Genomic DNA, 21,798 nt, shown 5'->3' on the forward strand with positions numbered 1-21,798 from the left:
AAGGCAGGCAGAGGGCGCCGCGCTGCGCGTTGTGCGCATGCGTTAGGGAGAAGGAAAAAAAAAAAAAAAAAAAAAATCGAGCGCGATTTGTTTTGTCCTACTCAGCCCGCCTTAGTGCGCCGGAAGTTGGGAGTAGTGTCCGCGTGACGCAGGAGCTGTAGGTGAGCGGTTCGGGGAGGGAGGCACGCGCACCCCTCGACCCCCCCCCCCCCCGTGCTCCTCGGGGCCTGCAGCTGTGCTGGTGGCGCGGGTGGAGGGTACTCGCCCTTTGCCTTCTGGCGGGCGGTGTCCCTGCTGGTGGCTGGAGCTTCCCCAGGCCTGGAGAGCGGGGCGGGGGGTGGAGTTACCACTGGAGTTGAACTCGTGTGTATGTAACGTGCTGCTGCAAGCGTATTAAATGGGCGCGTGTGTGTGTGTGTGTGTGTGTGTGTGTGTGTGTGTGTGTGTGTGTGTGTGTGTGTGTGTACGTACTCCCGCACTAGCAAATGCACTCACGTGTATAGCTTTTCAGTATTGAAACACTTGTAAACGCAGGTACGTGTACGTGTGTGGGCGCGGGTGCATTTCGATGCCTGCATAGAGAGATGTGTACAGGTACCTGCCTGTATACACACGTGTAGATACTTATGTATTTGGCTTGAAGGTTAGTCGTGTTGCACAAACAGCTAGTTTCGTGCCCCTGGAGGCTTGTCCAATTCACCCCAGGAGAGAGTCACACACAGGCTAGGTCCAATTTCAGATTTATCAGGGTTGACGACAAACTGGGTCTGAAACTTCTTTTTATAGCCAAGGTAAACAATAGATTTAAACGTATTGTGCAATTATTGGCAGGCTTAGCATTACGTCTTGCATCGTATGTCTAGCAGTTACGTGTTCTATGACAGTTTACATACATGTCTCATTTACATCTTAAATCCTCTCCCGGGGCAGTTCTTAAGCCTCTCGCGGTCATCCTTCGGTCAGGGTCTGGTCTCTCCACCTCAACATATTCCCTGCCTCTCTTCTTTTATCTCTCATAAGGAGTTATTTGTTGCATCTGTTCCTGGCTCTGTCTGCAGAAGTTTTTGTGCTACTTGTAAATCTATCATTAGCATATATGCCTTAGCAAAAGCAATTGTGATAATATGCAGAAGCAATTATAAAAGCAGGAAAATATAGATTATGCTATATTTTTACCACAGTCGTTTGTCATGTGGCCATTAGTCGTGTTTCTTTTTAACTGACAGATTTCTGGTCTCTAAAAAAGCTATATTATTATCATTACTATTCGCATCAGTAACAGTAATAACTGTTGATAATATGCTGTAGGAGTGTGTGAAGAGGGCCCTATTCGATCTGGCTTTGGCCCAAATCGGAGACAGTGATTTGATTCGGATCACTGTCCCTGATTCAATTCGGCCAAATCCTAATCTGAAGATTTGATACTGATTTGGAGAATCAGCAATCAGACATAGACACAGCTTTAAATGTTTTTTCTAGGTACCTCGAGGTACCAGCATGGCTCGTGAATGCTGCAATGCTGGGGTGGATGGAGCATCCCACAGGAGCGTAGGGGGCCCTTCCATGTGCTCAGCAGTGAATCTGTCTGCTGGGCAGCACACTAGGGGGCTCCCCTGCACTGCCTGGCTCGGTGATTGGCTGCGGGGGGCCCCAGGTGCCCCCCCCCCCACCCAGGAGGCACCAGTCGCTGAGCCAGGGAGGTGTGGGGGGGCATGCTTCCTGGCAGACCCGAAAGTGGACCAGAACTGCTTCTGGTCCACTGCTGGGTCTGCTACTGAGTGCACTGGGGAGCCCTGCATGCTCCTGTGGGACGCTCCATGTGCCCCAGTATCACAGCATTCACAAGCTGCCTGCTACCTAGAGGTATGTAGAAAAAACATTTAAAGCTGTGTCTATGTCTGAATCTTTCCAAATCGATTCGGAGAGTTCCGATTCAATTCAGAGAGATTAAAGGGTCCTCTGGTTTGGTTCGGCCACCGAACTGGGCCGAATCTCTGTAGAATCGAATCGGGGACTGAAGCTTTGCACAGCCTTAATATACTGGTAATATGATTACTAGTTAATATTATTAAATAATAATAATAACTTCTTGACTCTGGTACTGCACATAGTCATACTGTTTTTGCTGAAAACCACAGCTGCTCACTTGCTTTTAGTTTTGTACTGTTGCCAGGTGTATTGTACTGGGAGGACTGTTGCATGTGTTGACCTCAAGTGCTGTCAGGCTTCAAGTACATCCCCCTGCCCTTCCTTCCAGGAGTCAGTTGGTTTCTTGTGTAAGTCCACAGCTTAGTGCTTACCTGTTTGTTTGGTTGCTGTGCAGGCCTTCTGCCCCCCCACCCCACCCAATCAAAAGGCTCAGGGCAGCTTGCAATAAAAATTAGTTAAGGCACAAAACCCCTCCAAAATATTAAAATAGAATGTTATATGTACCCAAATGCAAGATGACTTTCAATTTAAGATGACCCCCTGCCCCAATAATTAGTTTCTATATCTGGAAAATTATAGAATCTAATTATTAGAAGGTCATCTGAAGTCCATTCTCCACACAGCTATGACAGGGAAAGCTAAGGTGAGGAGCTGCACCTCTGCCCCTTCCTCCTCCTCCTGCCCCTTCACCCCCAGTGACTGCTTCCCTTGCTGCTTACACCCACTGCTGCTTACCTTTTGCATTTCTCTGGCTCTGGGGCAGTCGGCACTGGCTCCAGTCCAGGGGAGCAAGACAGGAGTGCTGGATCAGGACTGGAGTCACAGGTGACAGCAAGTGAGCCGGGGAGGATGCATGGTCTCCCCTGTGCTTTCCCCTTTGCGAGCCCCCTGCCCCCACTGCATGAGCCACCCTGACCTGGGTCAGGAAGCGGCTCAGTTCTATCTTCGGCCTCAAGCCAAAGCTAGAGCTGAACTACTACCTGCCCTGGGCTGATACTTTGAATTCAAGACTTGCATTGTTTCCCACTGATACTGACTGGGGGAAATAGCCTCATCTCAGATTTAGATTAATATGGTAGTACATGATACAACAGCTCCCTAAATGACACCCCAAAACTTGACACTGCTTGCTAAAAGTCATGTTCAAATAAGAATGCCTTGAGTAATTTTAAAACTTGAATAAGACCCAAAGTTGGGTATAATTACATTGGGGAAGGACCTACCCTCGCTGTGTGAAATTCCTTGGAGAAGCCTATAGATCAGGATGGTATTTGTTCACTTCATGAATCTCACAGTACACATTTTCTTAAAATGTGCTGATGAGCACTTCCTTTATCCTCCTTATCTTTATGAAAGTACTAACCCCCCTCACTTTTGCCTTTAAAAGTTATAAACTCAAAGCTAAACAGCAAAAGAAGAAAAGAAGTGTGCACTATTTACCAGCATCAGTGTTTGGGTTTTCAGGAAAAAAAGGAAAGTAATGCCAGGAGAAATTAGAAACTTGTAATTTAACAATATCTCAATTTGATATCTAGTCCGGTATCAAACCCCACTGATCCCAGGCTCCCTGGTCCAGCTAGTGTCCCAAATAACGAAGAGTAGGATAGGCCATGGTGAGACTGAGAGGGCATTTTCACCTCCGCTCACCCCAAAATCATGGTGGCAGGTTTTTTGTGGGGGGGGGTTTTTTTTTAGTAACTTTTTTCTTACTCGTTTTTCCTTATTGTTTGGAATTCAAGTTGTGGTCTTAGGAAGTAGGTTTCCTTTTTAGCTTCCCTTTCCTTTCTGCCAACTGAAAAAATATTAGTGAGAAAATGCTGCACGCTGTTTCCTTTCTGTTAACTTCTGTATAATTTATCTTTATGGGATATGCATTTTTAACATTTATATTCATCACTTTATTAACAAAAAGGTCACACTTAAATCTGTTTTTTTATGTTCTAGGTGGCTCAAGCTTTGATTCAAGAGCACTAAAAATGGCATCCAAGCAAGAACTCATGAGGGATGAGCGCTTTAGCCACATCACGAAGGACCCTAGATTTTGGGAAATGCCAGATAAAGAGCGTAAAATCAAGATTGACAAACGATTCCGGGCTATGTTTCATGACAAAAAATTCAAGTTAAAATACACTGTTGATAAAAGAGGCCGCCCTGTTAATCACAGCTCTACAGAGGATCTCAAACGCTTTTATGAACTTTCAGATTCTGATTCTGAGCTATCAGAGTCTGACAATAAAGTCGTTTCTGTAAAGGAAATGAAGAAAAAGTCAAAATCTAAAGGAAATAAGGACTCTGGGAAGTTGCTTGTCAACAATGTTCCAAAGGAAGAAAGAAAAAGATTTAAACAAGAAACAGACCAAAGGTGTCAAGCTGTGTCAGAATTCGGTGACATACAGAATAAAGCACAGAAAAGAATCATAAGCTTACGTACATCCACGTTAAAAAAAGACTGTAAGAAAATCAGCGTAGTAACTGATCCTATGCAGGATAGTAGAGAACCTGTATTGCAAGCAGTGAATAAACAAAAAGATATTTCATCTCAAAGCAAAACAAAGACTTCAAAAGCAAAAAGTGCTCAATCAATGATGGTTCCCAAGGCAACATGTTCCACAGAGGGAAAAAATACTGGATCAGGTTAGTGAGATTAAAGGGAGATGCACTGCTAAATAAAACGCTGTAAGAATGATCATCTAAATAAGTGACAGATTTTTACATTCCTTAATAAGATTTGGGTGCAGTTTCATCTTGTGAAAGACATGAATTTTAAATGAGGCCAATAATACCAGTGTTTCACATAGGTTAAAACATTTGAAAGAGTATGGCAATGAAGTGTATGTCCTTACATTTTCCAAAGAAATTGGGAAGAAGTGTGAGGCCTGATTCTGCAAACACTTCAACACACTTAATCCTAGGTGTCCATGTTTGGAAGATTAAGCTTTGTGAGAAGAATGCTGTTTTAAAAGAAAGCTAATATAGAATGGTATTTCATTGGATTAAAAAGGATTAAAATTGCATAAGAGGGAAAGCATAATTATTATCATAAAGGGCAGTGAACTAGATTTTTTTTCCTAGACTGGTTTTTCATTACCAGCACTATAAAGATTGTTGTAATGTTATTTCAGGACTTGACCTTTACAGTATATTTTCTGTCCTATATTTGAATTATTTTTTCTTATTTAAAAATGTCTTGCTATTGAGACTCATAAAATACATGTTCAAAATGATTTAAGTTTGCCCTCTGAGGTAAGTTGGAGATCTGTCTTAGATAAGAAAAATGTGTTCTATTTCTAGAACGTTGGGGGAAAAAGCCTTCTGGACTGAAAGCTTATTATTACTGCAGACTCTGACAAGGTAGCACAGCCTAGGTATTATACAGAGAATTATATTTATGTAGACAATAACTGGATTTCTGTTGCAAGAAACTTTGTTATATGTGTGTATATGATATGATGCATGGAGCGATTGCATCGGGCAGAAGGGGAAACGAATGGGTTAAGTTAGGGGGACAAAGTCTTAACACTAATAATGCTTCTTAATAATGCAAGATAAAATTGGAGCAGTTCTTCAGAAGGAGAGATGCGTGCTCATTGTTTGAGCTAATTTGAAGCAATGGGACTTTAAAACAGCCCAGGTATTTCTTTTATGGTTATGGACAGATAGCAATATATCTCTTGCTATTTTAGTACAATGTTCTACAATCCATTTCAGTGTAACTCTCTTGTTCCTTTACAGTATAATATCTTTAGTCAAATTTAATTGATTAGAGTATTGAAATCTGTCATTCCCCCCTATAATGGCATTACTGTTTGGTATTCTTTTTGCTCTTTTGCCCAATATATTCTTCTATTGGGTCATGTGTCTATGCAAGGTAGACTGTAAAGTTCATGGAACAGAGAACAAGTAATTCAATGTGTAAAGCTGTGTGTGTAGTTGCATATATGCATTTTATAGAAAATTTAAACCTGGTGTGTTTTTTTTGCTTATGAAATAAACAGTGCAAAGAAAAGAAAATGAAGTTCTTAAAAGTGAAGGAAGTTTCAGTTTCACAGATTCTGAAGATGTTGAAATAGGAGAGGAAGAGGAGTCAGAAGATGTAGAGGAGATGGGAGAGGAGGAGGAAGAGTTGGAAGATGATGAAATGGGGGAAGTGGAGGAGGTGGAAGATGAGGGAGAAGCAGGAGAGGAAGATTACAGTGATTCGGAAGAAGATGATGAAAGTGACGGTGGGCCTGATCTGGCTAGAGGGAAAGGAAATGTTGAGACTAGTTCTGATGATGAAGACGAGGATGACTTAACGGAGTTTTTGCCAAAGGAACCAGAGCTTGAGCATGCCTGGCGGGAGTTGGATAAGGATGCTCCTCGTGGAAATGAGGTAACATTTTGGAATAAACGTTAATAGCAGGGTCGTACAAAGGAACTCTGTGCCAGAGACTTACAGAACAGCTTTTTGTTTCATAGCAGCCCTTCTCTTTATTAGTAAATCCGTGAAACGATCTCTAAAAAAGGATCTTGAATAAAATTGTCCTAATGCTTTCTTTCCTTCTCATTAAACAAAATGCAGTGATTATGCAGTTATTGACCAAATGAGCAAACAAATAAGTAAAGGCTAATGTTAGAGGTGAACTGATGCATTGGTCTGATGCAAAGACAATTTTCTGTATTGGAAATACAGCCCAATGTGGCTGATAATTTATCTGATAAATGCATGGTGTGCGCAGCTGCAGCGCAGTACTTGGGTAACGAGGAGCAGAGCCTGGCAGCTTGGAGAACTGCATGCAGCTGGTAAGTCGGGCGGGGGCAGATCAAGGTCCCTGTGGTGAGGGAGGGTGTGGGGCTAGGGCAGGGGCTACCCAGCTGGAGTGGGTGCAGGATGTGGGTGGGGGGACACCATTGCTCCTGCCACTGCATGCAGCTTGTCTGGTGCTCATCTGGTGACTCCCACCATAGCTTCCACCACTTGTCCAGGAAGGCATTGGGGGGGGTGGGGAAGGGGAAATGTGCCCCTGGATCTGTGCAAGGCAGGGCAGGTTGAGCTCTTCTTAGCTGGGCAGATCCAGGGCCTTCCCCCCTCACCCATGCCCACCCAGACAAGTGATGGGAACAGTGGCAGGAACCACCCCCCTTCCCCTTCCTGTGCACCTCTGATGAGCTGTGCCTCTGTCCTGCGTCCCAGCCCACTGTGCAGATCTGGGGGTCACATGCCCCGCTCCCAGAGTGAGCTGCTTGCAGCTCTGTCCTGCATCCTGCCCTGCCCTGGCTGGTCAGTGCCAGCCCCATTCCCTCCCTCACTGCAGGGCATAGGTGGGGGGCACAGGGGGACGAGTGCCCCCTGAGATTGGCTGCCTCCAGCTTCTGCAGGTGGTCGCCGCTCCCCCCATTGCTGATGCAGTGGCGGGCAGTCCTTGCTCACTGCTGCCACCTGTGGTGGCAGGTGGTCCCTGCTTGCCGCTGACACCGCTGCTGCTGCCTGCGTGTGATTGCCATGCGCCGCCGCCCCCCTGCCCCAGCCTCAGGAGGCATGCATTGTTCATGCTGCAGGGGCCTTGATCTGCATGTCTTGGGACCTCCCCCCACACACACACCTTCTACCATACCAGACTTACCAGCTGGATGCAGCTCTTCAAGCTGAAGAACTGTGTATTGGAAATTGGATCAGTAACAGCTGATATGCCTCCTTAAAAATTGGCTATCGGTATCAGCCCCAGAAATCTTTATCGGTGCTCCCCTGGCTAATGTAATTAGACAAACACTTGACTGATGAAATCTGACTAAACAGTCAGTAGTGATTCAGCCTTGAGCAGGAGATTGGACTAGATAATGTGTAGAGGTCCCTTCCAGCCCTATTTTCCTATGATTCTGTGATAATTATTTGTTTAATTTTCTTTCATGTTATCCTAGCCACACCATTAGTAATTGATATCAGGTAAGATTGGAACTTTTCAGAAATGATTTTAAGGGTGATTATTTTCACTGTTCTTGGTTATCATAGATTTTCATTATTTTAAAATTGGCCTCTGAGTAAAACAGCTCAACTTCCAGAATAATTTTATATATACTGCTTGCAGAGTTAGTACAGCTCAGACCAAAGAGACTTCTTATGTGACTGATTTTAGAGTTCTCTTGGGATCTCATACTAACCCTTCATTTATTTTCAATTAAAGTGACCGGGAGAGGGCATTGCAAGCAAAAATAGTCTATGTTCTGGCACGTTCTAAAATAAATCTTGCATTCAAAAACAGATTATGGATGTGCAATTGCAGTGTTACCGGTAACCTTCTGTGTGTCTCTTTTTTTTTTTTTAAGTCTGAGTCATGGCCATGTTTCCTACCATGCAGCCATTCTTCATATTGCCATCCTTTATCATAGCAATTGGCATCAGATGAACCCTACTGCATCAGCTCTGTTGATTTAGATAATAAATAAATAATTCATTTGCTTTGACTGCTACTATGTAGAGAACCAATGTGTTTGCTGAGCCATCCATTGGAACGGCTTGTTTCTTTCCACAGTTGCACTTCATGTAGACTACTTTTGATGTGGCCTGTCTTCTGTTTGCCTGCTTTGACACTGCATCTACCATGTATAATGTAGATAAAAATCATGATATAAAATTTGATATTTTTTTTATTATTATTTTAAAACTTTTTAGGTCAGTTAGGTTTACTTACATGTTCCTGGTTTTCATATATCTTTGAATTGTTAAAACAGCTGTTTTAATTTCCTAATAGTAGAAAATCAGGTTTCTTCTCTTCTGCTAAGATTTTTTTTATCCACTAAGAAATTTTTCAGCTTAAAAGAGAATTTTAAATGTAAGTTTAGGGCTTCATGAACATCTTTTCAGAGAGGGCATAAACATTTTTTTTTTTTTTTATATGCAAACCATATTTGCTATGAGGCCACAATTGTAGTTGACACTGCCTTTTAAAGGGAGGTACATCACTATATCAGTTAGATTTTTGATAGACACTGATAAAATGGAAATAACATTATTGGCTTTTTTGGCCATTGTAACCAATGTTTACTAGTAATTATACTTTCTGGCCGGCGCCCTGGACACCTGGGTTCTCCCTAGCTGGCAGGACCTGGGTTCACTCCCACAAGCCATGGTGACCATGAGTGTGGAGGGCCCAATCCAGGTGCAGGGGCCTGAGCCATTCTCCATCCCCACCCAATCCCTTCACCTGCAGGGCAAGACTAGGCTGGAGCAGAGCACAGCAGCTGGTAGTGTCCTGGATGCTGGCACAGTGTGGACTGTTGGCTGGGGCCAGGGTGGGCGTTATAGGAGGTGGCAAGTGCTGCAGAGACATGACTGGGGCACGTGGAGCTGCCTGTCTTGGCATGACTCAGCCCTCAGTGCTTGGGGGCCCATGTCCCAGGGGATGGGGGCAGAGCCTGGCAGGGGCTGGGGCATCTGCTTCCCCCTGCTGTGTGCAGCAGGGTCCTCCCCTAGCCTCTCAGCCCACGTAGTTCCTGCCCTTTCCAGGGCCAGGTCCATTCAGCCTCCCCTGTCAAGCAGAGGGGTTTGCCATGCCCCTGGCAACAGCAGTACCAGGAGGAGAAAGACGCCTTTCCCCCCACTGGAGTCTGGGACCTGGCTGCTAGGGAGTAATGGCCTGGCTTCTCCAGGCCTGGAATGGTCCTGTGACCCTTCGCCGGGCAGAGGGAGGAGAGTGGGGAGCCTTGACCAGAGACCACACAGCCCTGGTCAGTGAAGAAGGGTCATACCTTCTGCCTCCACCCTGCTGGGCAGGCTCAGGCCCTGCCTGCAAGCTGGAGTTCAGGGACATCATGCAGAAGAGCAGGAGCTGAAGGGCTCCGCACAGCCAGTTGCAGGCATTGCTAGGCCAGCTCCACCTGCTGCAACTGGCGTGGGCCCTGGGCACTTTTACATGTTCCAGAGGTGGGAGGGGCCACACTTGATTTAGAGTGGCTCCAACAGCCACTCTATTTAAAGTGCTGCAGCGTCTTACATGTCACTGTCCCCATGCTTAAAAATGGCAGTGGGGGTGCTTGAACTAAAGTTCGTAGAACAAGCTTTAGTTCAAGCGCCCCCGCCACCAATTTTAAGCGCAGGAACCCTGATACATGAGACACAGGAGGCTGCTGGAGCACACCAAAAAAAGGGTGTATTTATGTCAGTAGTTTAAAATGCCTTGCATTATTACTGAGTATTGGTTATGGGATTGGCAGTGACCAATATAGTTGGTTAATCACTGGCTATTGGTATCGGCCAAGGACGTCTATTGGTAGAACCTATTTTTAAATGTTGAACTTCTTTAGCGCAAGAAATCTGAAATATTGTAACCTGGCTATCCCATCAAAATTTGCAGTTGCAAGTCAATGAAATTTAGAAAAATATTTTTTTTAAGTTATTTTAGAAAGTTTAACTGAAATGTAAAATTGCACATTAGGAAATGAAATCTATAACAGAGGTTAGAGAATAGTACAAACAAGGTAATAAAAGCATATTTCATCATAGCCCTATTTTGTTGAAATATAAAATAAAATGGCTTATAAAGCTGGGTGAATTTTTATGAAAGTGAAAGATGAATGTCAACTATGATATATTGCTTGTATCACAAATAGTAGAGCCTGTGGGAGGTTGTATTTGTAGGTCTTCCCTTTGCTTTGTCATTCACTTCAGTGTTGCCAAAGAATGATCACTGTGCAATTGAGTGTTTGTACTAACTGCCAACATCCAGTTGCAATTAATATATTTTGCTTTATTTCTCAATGTAGATTACCAGTAGATTAGCAGTTTGCAACATGGACTGGGATAGGATAAAGGCTAAAGACCTACTAGCTCTGTTTAATTCCTTCACACCTAAAGGAGCTGTTATATTTTCTGTAAAGGTAAGGATTGATTTCTAATGGGAATACAAACAAAAATGTATTTTGATGTTTCAAAAGTTGCTTTTTTCATTTGTTTTCAATAGAAAACATTTTTCTGGCTAGCTCCCCTGTCCTTCCCTCTGCTCTTCAGTTGGTTTGTACTAGAACTTATTTCAGTTTGAGCATTAGTTCTACACGTCCTTCCACGAGATAATAGGCAAAAGATACTTTTAAAGCATAACACTAAGGGCTTACTCCTTTCCCCTTAGAGTGGACAAACCTCCATTATCTGATGAGGAGCAGTTCATGTACACAAGCACTGTAATTTTCTCTCATCTGTTCTGCTGGGATTTGTAGCACTGTTGTTACAGCTGTCAAGCACATCCTATACTAGTACCCTATACTCAGTTGCATGTAAATTTGCCAAACAGTTTGTTCAGGGAGAATTTTTCAGTTCCTCTGGTTGACTTTTTTTTTTTTTTTTAATTTCAGAGTTTAGTTATTTCCCAGAATGGTGTTAGGGGACATTATTGCTTGCTTTGTCCACATTAAAATCAATTAAGTAGAAGGTCCTTGGGGGGATGAGGTACAGTGGGGAACTTTTGCTTATGACAGCATAGTTAAAGATTTTATCATAACTTACATGCACAGGAGGCCAAATTGCAGTTGCACAGTCAAACTACATTTTGGCATTTTGTAAACATGTGGCTTTGCAACCTTAGGCTGCATCCAGATGAGCAAGAGCGTGCAGTTTGTGGCACCACAAACCTCTTTGTGGCTTCACAAATCACACACGGTGAACATTTAAACAATGCCAGCAAAATTTGCTACCAGGATTTCATGGTAGCAAAAAAAAAAAAAAGTGCTGGAGTAAAAAGCAGTGCAACACACACAAAACAAGCTTGCACCGGCACAACCAGAACCTAGGTTGTCCAGAGCAATGTTCTGGCTGCCAGCTAGGCCTCTGTGCTGCCCCTGCTGCTCCAGCATTCCTCTAGGGCTGCTTGTACATGCCACAGGGGTTTAATTTGGGTTAGTTCTCCCTAAATTGAAAGAGTGGGTTTTTTAAAAACACCACTTCTATTTAGAGAGAATTAAACCTAACTAAACCCCTCTGGCATGTACACGGGTGCGGGGCTTGATCCTTACCTGCCTCTTCGACGGGGGGGGGGGGGGGGGGGGGGCTGCCAGCAAGCCAAGCGGTCCCTGAGCTGTGCGGGGGCCCCCCAGGTGGCACCCGTCCACTAGCACCCAACCCAGGTGGTCCCGGGGGGTGCTGCAGCTGTGGAAGGAAGCACCAGGCTGCTGCACAGCTCAGGCTGGCAGGCTCCAGGGAGGAAAAAAAAAAATCAGGCTTGCTGCTTTTTTCCTTCAGTAAAGCCTGCCTGCATGGGTTGCTGCTGGGTCCCACAGCCCCTGAACTGTGTGGGGCTCACCAAGCCCCAAGCACAATGGCTTTCAGTACCCCATGCACTGTTGCACTTTGTTCGGTAGCAAACTAAAACCCCTCAGAGGTGTTTTATCTTGCTAGAAACCAAACCTTTGAAGCTGCCAAATGTGCAAACAGCAACACCATTAAAGCAGTGAAGAAGGGCATTTAAGCTGCTTTAAAAACCAATTTTGTGGCGTGTTCAAAGGCCCTACAACACCAGGTAAGACTGCTGGAACCAGCACAGGTGCTGGACCCTGTCTCCAGCTTTCCCTGCCTGGAGAGCCGGGATGAGCTGGGCAATGGCAGTTTGCCCATTGTGGGACAATTTGTACTGCAGTCAGCTGCATGTGCAGGGGCATGCACTGAGGCAATTTGTGCTGCTGCAAGTGGATTCCCCGCTTGTGTAGACACAGCCTTAATGTTCTTTTTAAGAAATGTTTTAGGTATTAGATAGAAACGATATATTCACTAGATTAATACTTTTATAAAAACTTGCAGCATCTCATAAATTCATATTATACATAAATAAGGAATATAGTTTATCAGAAAATATTCATCCACTATTGAACATGCAATTTCTAGTTCCGTTTTAAAGACTTCTTGTAAATGAAATAAAATATAACCAGTCCAGTAACTCTGTTCTGATAATCACCAGTTGAAGATTGCGATATTCTGTGTTCCTAGCTTTCAGTTAGGGTAAAATGTATTCCATTTTTATCATACACATTTATTTATATGACTAGTCTGCCCCCAAAAAGACTTTTTTCAAAACAATGACATCTTTTACCTCGTGCCTAAAAACAGATGAATAAAAATATATCAGCGAGGTAGCTACAGTGTTTTAGGAGTGTAACTTGGAAATGACTGAGAACATTAGCATCTCTGAGTGTTTTCAACATTAAATCAATGAGTGCCTGGAGAAAATTGGTTCCTAAGGGGAAGTATTTTCTTGGACATGCGAGTAGCAGTATATATGATGGATATTTGGTTAGAGCATGGAGGATGAAGTAGTCTGAGTATCTCTTGTTTTTCATTTTCGCATGGTTTTCGGGACAGTGCATGATGGCAGAGTTGAATGCTTGCAATCTTTGCTTGGAGTTTTAGTCTTTCCCTCCCAAATAATTTTTGGTGGGAAACCATTCTATCTAGTTTAATTGTATATACTACATAAAAAATAATTGGGTATTCATTTCAGCATTATCTCAATAATAATTTTAAATTACTATTTATTGAAAGATTAAAAATAATTTTATCATGGTTATATTTGACTTGAATAAGAGGTTACAAAGAAAATGTAATTTTATATCTTTTAATTTTTTATTGTGAATTTGACTACTTCGTTTCATAGCATAGCTGGCTTCCTCTATTGTATGCAAAGAGGAAGAAGGATGAAAAAAATAAATGTAAACAAAATAAAACAAACAGACAAAACCCCTCCAGTCCTATAAGCTGAGCTGTGTGGTTAGGTCTGTATTTATGATATCCATCAACTGGGTAGTGTTCACTGGCAGTATAAGATTATAGCCAGTTTGGTCAGATCACAGAACGAAATCCTAATCATATGAAACCATTCAGACTAGCTAAGGAAGTGTGGTCTAGTCTAATACTGTATTTTCCTGAATCTAAGATGACATTAAATTTCAGATGACCCCTCCTAAATAATTAGATTCTATACATGAAAAATTATAAATTTGTTCTAATTATTAATTTAACTATAGGAGGGTCATTTGAAATTCCCTTAAATTCTTAAATTCATTTAAAAACTGCTGTGGTTGGGAAAGCAAGGAGCAGGGATAGGGGGCAGCAAATAACAGAAGCAAGTGGTCCAGCCCCCATCTCTTGCCCCTCCTGGGGCTTTTCTCACTGCTACCCATCCCTCTTACCACCCTCTTGCCCTGTCACTTTTTCCCATACTTCCTGACCCATCTCTGGCTCCTACTCATGAACAGATCACACAGTGGCTCTGGCTGTGGCTAGGTAGCAGCAGCAGTGGTGGCTTTCCCACTTACTAGGTCAGGGCTGGAGTCAGAGTCACAGCCACTGCCTGCCCCTTGTCCTCAAATCCAAGATGAGGCATTTATCCCCAGTGTTGAATGAGGAAAACACCATCTTGGATTCAGATAAATAGAATAACTGAAAACTGTCTTATTTGGTTTTTTGCAGTTGATTAGATTTCAAACTGAGTGTTTTATTTGTATGCTGAATATAAAACCTGTTATCACAAATTAGTATCAATTATTTCAATCCTAAGTACACTTATGCCTGTGTTTGCTTCTATTCACATCACTACCTGTACTGAAGTCAATAGGGACTACTGGTATTATGCTTAATATTAAGTGCACTGGTGTTTGTAGGATTAGAGCCTTTAAAGTATAAGTTTCTGTAAATTAAAAAAAAAAAAGATGATAGAGTGCCTGCTTGATGAGATGGGGTTTTTTTTGGTGGATATTGAATTTTGCAATTGATTCATAATTCTTTCTTCTGCTGAATTTATAGATTTATCCTTCAGAGTTTGGAAAGGAGAGATTGAAAAAGGAAGAATTACAAGGACCTGTAGAACTATTAAGTCTTCCAGAAAATGCCACAGAGACAGACGGGTATTAATGCAATTTTCAAATGGTAGAAAATAGTGGGTGTCATTTGGGTGAAAATACCAGACTAAGTGTGTTTAAAATAGAGGTGCACTGATACATCAGTCCAATATTGGATCAGCATTGATATAAAGAAAATTGATTGCATTGGAAATCGGCCTGATGTGACCGATAATTTGGCCAATAAATGCCTGTGCATGCACGCAGCCACAGCACAGCACATAGGCAGGGAGGAGCACAGCCTGGCAGCTTGGAGAGCTGTGTGCAGCTGGTAAGTCTGTTGTGGTGAATGGGGAGGGCAGAGGGAACAGGCGTGCAGGAGCAGATCAAGGCCCCCATGGTGAGGGAGGGAGTGGGGCAGGGGCTGGGTCAGATGCTGCCCAGCTGGGTCAGGGTGCGGCATGAGACTGAGCTCAGTAGATGGGACGGGGAGGGTAGGCCCCACCACTGCACACAGCCCAGGAGGGTATGTGGGCTGGGGGGCATATGTCCCGTATCTGCGTGGGGTGGGTGCACAGTGGGCTGCACTTGAAGGTTGGGGCTGGGGCTGCACTGGGCTCTTCCTGGCGTGTGGGGGCTGTGCTCGGGGTAGGCAGTGGTGGCGCTGTAAGAGAGATTATGGAGGGGTGCTGCAGCCACCCCAAATTTTGCTGTGGCCCCAGCCTACAGCTGCAGCCCCCCCCCCCCCCCTCCTCCCCACGTGCTGATCCAGAGCACATGCCCTCACAGGGTGCGCGCCAGAGCTGCCTCCCTTGCCCTGCCACGGCTGGACAGCGTCCTCTGCCCTGCCCTACCTTGCCCCGCCCTGGCTGGACAGTGTCTGCCCCAGTCTTTGTTCTACTCGCTCCCTCACGTGGTGACCTGCCCTACCGCGCCCCTTCTCTCCCTTTTCCCTGTCCACCACAACAGACTTACATCTGCATGCAGCTGGTATCAGAAATCGGATTGGTATTGGCTGATATGCCTCCTTAAAATCGGCTATCGGTATCAGCCCCAAAATCTGTATCGGTGCATCCCTAGTTTAAGTTTCCATATTGCTGCACCTGTTCTCTAGCTTATTGAAGGGTGGTTTTCAAGTGATCTTGGCTCTTTGTCGTATCACATGTGTGAATAAATTTTTGCAGTATAGCATTTAAGGCCCTGATTTGATGAAGTGTTCCATCCATTCAGGTAGTGGGGCTCCATTTGGGCTCAGTGCTTCACCTGCATGTGTTAGCTTGTGAGCCTAGTTTGCTGAATGTTAAATCATTATTTTGCAACTGTATGGTATAGTATACTATATGTAGTGTATTTTTAAGGTGTATAGCAAGATAAGAACCAAATAAACTGTTCTGTTGGTATCTCTGTCTAGACAATTTAGCCTCAAACATAATATGCTCTACAACTCATATCATCAGCTCTGTCCTTTTTCCCAGCTACTTAGCAAGCAGCTGAAAAGTTTGTGTAGTGAAAATAGGTTTTGTAATATATTTTAAAAACAGTAGTACTAAAGAAATGAAACGGTTGTGCATATTTGGAAGAGTATGTGTCTGTATTGATAGGTAAGCAATCACATATGTAAATCTCAAATTCTGATTGAAAGATCATAACAAAATATAGAAATCCTGTCAGTTATTTTTCACCACTAGATGGAGATATTGCTACCATTCAGTAAAATCATAATGGACTAACTTACAGAAATATTCCACTTTTGGAATATGGGACTTGCATTTAACCCTGATGCTTGTTGTCAAAATAGGTAAGCTGAACAAAACGTTGGTGGGAGTCAGTACACAGCATTCTTTTCTAAAGTGTGTTTCTTAAGAAAACAAAAACAAAGGTTCTGTGCTGTGTACTGTCAAAATGTGCATCAAAGTTACAAAAAGAAAGGCTTAGTATTTGTACATAATAACTAATTGATCTTAAGGGAAGTGCAGTCTGAAGGAGGTGTCCTGATTTAAGGCCTCAGTCCTGAAAAGAGAATAATGCAAGTTAAACCTTTACGCCCAAACATAGTACTATACATGTAGGTAGGACTCTGCCCAGCAAAAGATCTGATCTTTTTGTAAGATTTAGTCTGTGTATGGAAAACTTTTTTTCTTACCTTTTTTTTAAATATGTAATGTATTTTTAAAGCTATAACTTTGTTTTATTGTGTTAACCAAGTTGTTTTGAGTATATGTGTTGTCTTTACTTTCACAGGATTCACACGGAAAAATTAAGAGAATATCAGTTCAAACGGCTGAAATACTTCTATGCAGTAGTAGAATGTGATTCTCCTGAGACGGCTAATAAAATATATGAGGATTGTGATGGACTGGAATTTGAGAGTAGCTGTTCTTTTGTAGATCTGAGGTAAAGCAAATGATGTCTTTCAGGGAAAAATTAAATCAGGTTTAACAGTATTGGGAGTGTACTCTGTTGTTCTCATTATCAAAAAATAGAGACAAAGATGTATACCATATTTCACAGTGATTAGGTTGACACGGTGTATAGATCAACCCCTGGTTTTCCTATTTGAAAGGTAAAGATTTTCGTAAGCATGGTGTACATGTTGGGGCCGGGCTTGGCTGGCGTGGCCCCATCCCCTGTGTGCCCGACATTGCTCATAGGGGATGGGGACAGGGCTCGGCTTGGTGATCGACTGGTGCAGCCCTGTCCCCTGCAAGCGGCACTAGTACAGCCCAGGCAGTGCCGCTTGCAGGGGATGGGGCAGCAACAGCCAAGCATCGAGCCCATCCCTGTGCCTGGTTTTTTGATGTGGCACAGTGTATAAGTCAAGTTTGATTTTTAAGACGCAACAATTGAGCTTCAGAACCTGACATACACTGTGAAATATGGTAACAGTCTTTGAACTAAGACATGAATACACTGAGCTTTTCTCAAGAGAAGCAAAAAGAATTTTTATGGTTAGATGGAAAACTTGCAAGGTACCCACCTTAAAGAAAGTATTTTAAAGAGGGCTTCAGGTGCAAATCTTCCTTTTTTTTTGCAGTCAGGTAAACTTAGTAGGACACTGACATTTGCTGTATTGTTTTTCGGATGTAAGGCAGCATTGTGCTGAGGCTGAAATTGGAAAGTTTGATCATTCTCAGCTCCAGCTTTAAGAAGTCAGGAAGTTAAAATAGTGTACTGCTTTATCTTCGTTCCAAATCCTTTGCACAAAAAAACCCTCTCTCCTTTGATTGTCAGTAGAAATCAGCTCTTTGATCCCAGTTTTGGTAGATAGAATGCTATGGAAAAAAAAAGGTGTATTATTTCATAGATACTGAGTATTGAATTTTAGAAGACATAACAGATATCTAACTTTTGGTCCTTATTAATTAAAACTTCATATTTGCTCTAAACATACCCTATAATGTTTGAAGTTTCACAAAGCATATCCTTGATCTTTCATTCAATGTGTTATGTTAGGGAGGGAGGCTTTTTTGAGGATGTTTTGGAAAAATGTACAGGTATGTACAGATTTCATTGCAAGGAATATCAATAAAGTAAAATCTAGTTAGAAAAAAGTTAAGGAAGTTTCAAACAGTTCAAATCTCTTAGTTTCTCACAATTAATTTGTTTTATGAAATATTTATTCTTGCTGTTGTAACAGGGAAGACCTGTGCAATGTGAGGTGTAGCAAAACTACCTGCGTACAAAGTGTTTGTCAATGCACAAAGTCAAGATACTGCATTTTCTCTAGTCATGTTTATTTAAAACTTTTGTGAAATCATAGAAAATTGGAAGTGTCCCCAGAAATTGTTTTAAGCTAATGCTCCCTTAGTATTTCACAGCTTTATGTAGCTTTTCTCTTAATTTTTAGAGGTCTTTAAATATTTTCCTATCCTGTTGCTGTAAAAAATCAGAACTCTTCCAATAAATCTATCCTAAAAAAGCAAGTAGTGCTTACAGAATCAAAGCTAGTTGACATACAGGGGTTTTCTATTCATCTCTCAAATTCTGTAATCATCATTTGAGCATCAGGCAGCAAAGTTAAGAGATTCTGCCTTTTATTAGGTTTTGTATTCTGTGCTGTAATCTTGACATGCTAGGAAAGATACAAGTGTGTCCAATAGTATTGGTTATTTAATCCCTCTGTTGCTTGACATTTTAGAGCTGTTTGCTTCAGTTTGTTTATCAGTGTTCTATACACATATGACAGTCTCCTGGCCAGAAAAAGGAAAGCATTCTCTGTAATTTTTATGATTTATTGTATAGTTACAAAATTCGAGTTATGATGCTTGGAAAGAAGCTCTGCCCATCTTGGTTATGTGTGAGGTCCTTAATAACATTTCAGAATAAGTAGTTTACATTTTAAAAAACTCATTGTCTTTGATTGATTGATTTTTGGTTTTCATAAGGTTATGGTAACAATGGGAAGGATGTGGAAGTACAGTACGAACAGTTGATATGAAGCTCAGTTCTTACGGATACAAAACTGAGAGCTCAATTTTGTGTCTTAACATATAGGAAATATTTAAGAACTGAGTTGTATATGTTCCTCTCTTAACAGTCTTATCCACTCTTTATCCTAGTAAATTTTTCTGTACTAATTTGTAAGGCTTTAATTAGAAAGAAGCTGAACCTCAGTGCCATTTACTCCTTTGAAGCACTGCAGCATGTTTCAATAACAAGACATCTTTGCTTTTAAGATTTATTCCAGATAATGTTACATTTGATGATGAGCCAAAGGATGTAGCCTTAGAAATGGATGGAGCTGCATATAAACCAAAGTACTTCACATCTGCTGCTATGGGAACATCAAAGGTACCTTAACAATGTTTCTTTTTTTTTCTAATTCTTTTGTAATTTGTTTAGTTCTGTTTGGCTTGGTTTATAAAATACATAAATAAAGAATTTGTGGCATTGGAGATAGTGGAGAAAGGTTTGATTTCTTTTTTTTTTTTTTTTATGTGGTAAAAACATGCTGAAATCCTATGTTGTGCAAGTGCTTTCTTTATGAGTTACAAGTAGACTTTGTGAGTAAGGCTAAGTTTATCACTTTAAACAGAGGTTCAACTTGTTATAAATAATGCATTGTCTATCAGTCCAAAGTATACCTTATTTGCAAAAAGGATCAATTTTGAATATTTACTAATAAATCTTTTAATTGGATCTACATATAGGCATTAAAAAAATTAAGTGCTTTCAGTCATGATTTCATCACAAATTATTTTATTTATCCAGTAGTGGACTCCTCGGTCTTTCTGTGTACTTAAAATACATTGAAATCTATGTAGGGTACATTTCAAAAATCTGAAGTTAAGGTATCGATGATCTGATCTACTTAATATGATGAGGATACTCCATAGCAGTTCCTTAAGGTTGCTTTTCAAATGAATTTAAAATGAGGCCTTTGGTTCTACTGTCTAAAAGTAGCCTTTTATTGTGAAAATTTAGCATAACACATCAAGGTTGTGTTTCACTTCTCTTGATAAACTTGTAATAGGAAGTTTGAAATTCTATGTTGACCATAGTTGAGGTTTAACTTTTTGTGTCATGTTATCTTTTTTTTTTTTAAAGGTAGATGTCACATGGGATGAAACAGATCACGAAAGAGTAACTTCGCTAAGTAGAACATTTAAAAAGGATGAACTTCTTGACATGGATTTTCAAGCTTATTTGGCTTCATCTAGTGAAGAAGAGCAAGAAGGTATGTGTAACATGTATGGAGTTTTCACTGAAGCCACAAGCAGATCAATTCAGGATATACAATATTCTTTACATTTAACAGTTTAAACTTTGTTTCTTTAGTGTGATTTAGTGGAGACAGGGTTTTGTTCATGGTAACTCTTGTAGTCAGGTTTCATTGTGGAGAGATTACAATTCCCCCTTCAAAATTAAAGGGTAAAAGTGGTTTTGTGCCCTTTTTTCCTGTGGTATAGGCCTTCCTTCAATTGGTATTCAGTTTTTTTCAACGTTAAAAAACTGCGTTCTGACTGGAAAGCTAGAGAAATTATGAAAATCTAGATCAAAGGAAATTCAAAATAAACAGCTGAAAATGAAGGCGAGCATGCTATTTGACGAGTTTCTTGTTATGAACAGTTAACCTCAGTGGCTAGTTAAGCACTCTAATGAAGAATTGCACCTGTGGTTTACAAATTCTCATTTCTTTGTCCTTGAATTATGCTTTGGTGTTACAGCCTAATAAGTATCTCTGAGAATTCCATAGATCTTCCAGCAAATTAGGAAAGATGGAACTTGACTTTTTTGATATTTCTTAGGTTTAAACAAAAAAAAAGAGCTTTTAAGGTTTCTATATTCAGAACACACACACACACACACACACACACACACACACACACACACACACACACACACACACACACAGGCCCATGTTTATGCTGCTTGTAGGTTATCTTTAAGGCTACAGTCAGGATCCATTACGGAGCCCCATTTTTAATCCCCAGTTCACTTTGCTAAAAAAACAACAACCCTTGTTTGCTTCGAAAATTGCCACGTTTATACTGAAAGCTAAAGATAATGCTTGTCCTGTAAAATTTTTCAAGAATTAGTTGAACTGCTTTTGGAATTGCAGGTTATAAAACTTGAGAAATCTGGCTTTTACCTGTCTTGCTGTCTACCTTTTAGTTTAAAAAAAGCTTTCTCCAATGTAAAAACTGTACCTAGTTATTGAATAAAATGGAGTCTCATTAAAGCAAGGTATATAGTAAATTTGGTAGTTTTTACACAATTAATCAAAAATCAAACACTTGCGTATAATTGTAATGGTTACGCTTTGTGACCAGTTTCCTCCCATAATAGCTAGTTAAATTTTAGAACGAGTTTGTGTCTTATACTGTACCAATTGTCTTCTTTTAAATTAGTTGGTATTACACTGTGCTGTTAGACATAAAAGCATAAGATTTCTAATCCCAGATCTGTACAGTTTGTATAGTAATTTTGTTGGCTCATTGTTTATGCCAATTAAATGTTGTGCTGAATGACATCTGGGTGCTTTTCACTTCAGACTGCTCTTGAGTTGTGTGTGATTGGGAATGATCTTAATTAAGGACTCATTAACTTTATTTTTATTAGCTTGTGTATTGG

General features: G+C 41.4%; 1 protein-coding gene across 2 annotated transcripts in view; it reads left to right on the forward strand.

Moving 5' to 3' along the window:
* Positions 1 to 57: 57 nt before the first annotated feature.
* Positions 58 to 21,798, forward strand: part of ESF1 (ESF1 nucleolar pre-rRNA processing protein homolog) — a 75,162-nt gene continuing 53,421 nt past the window's right edge. The window contains exons 1-8 of one of the 2 annotated variants that reach the window (XM_014595026.3): positions 58 to 161; positions 3,874 to 4,563; positions 5,925 to 6,301; positions 10,669 to 10,782; positions 14,690 to 14,790; positions 16,966 to 17,118; positions 19,401 to 19,515; positions 20,272 to 20,401. In XM_014595026.3, the coding sequence (XP_014450512.1) occupies positions 3,906 to 4,563; positions 5,925 to 6,301; positions 10,669 to 10,782; positions 14,690 to 14,790; positions 16,966 to 17,118; positions 19,401 to 19,515; positions 20,272 to 20,401 (1,648 nt within the window). In that variant the 5' untranslated portion in view covers positions 58 to 161; positions 3,874 to 3,905. Of the gene's footprint in view, positions 162 to 570; positions 792 to 3,873; positions 4,564 to 5,924; positions 6,302 to 10,668; positions 10,783 to 14,689; positions 14,791 to 16,965; positions 17,119 to 19,400; positions 19,516 to 20,271; positions 20,402 to 21,798 lie in introns of those variants that run through there. The other variant, XM_019500777.2, reaches the window with a different exon arrangement.

The sequence above is a fragment of the Alligator mississippiensis genome, chromosome 1 (assembly GCF_030867095.1).
Source record: "Alligator mississippiensis isolate rAllMis1 chromosome 1, rAllMis1, whole genome shotgun sequence".
Taxonomy (NCBI): Eukaryota; Metazoa; Chordata; order Crocodylia; family Alligatoridae; genus Alligator; species Alligator mississippiensis.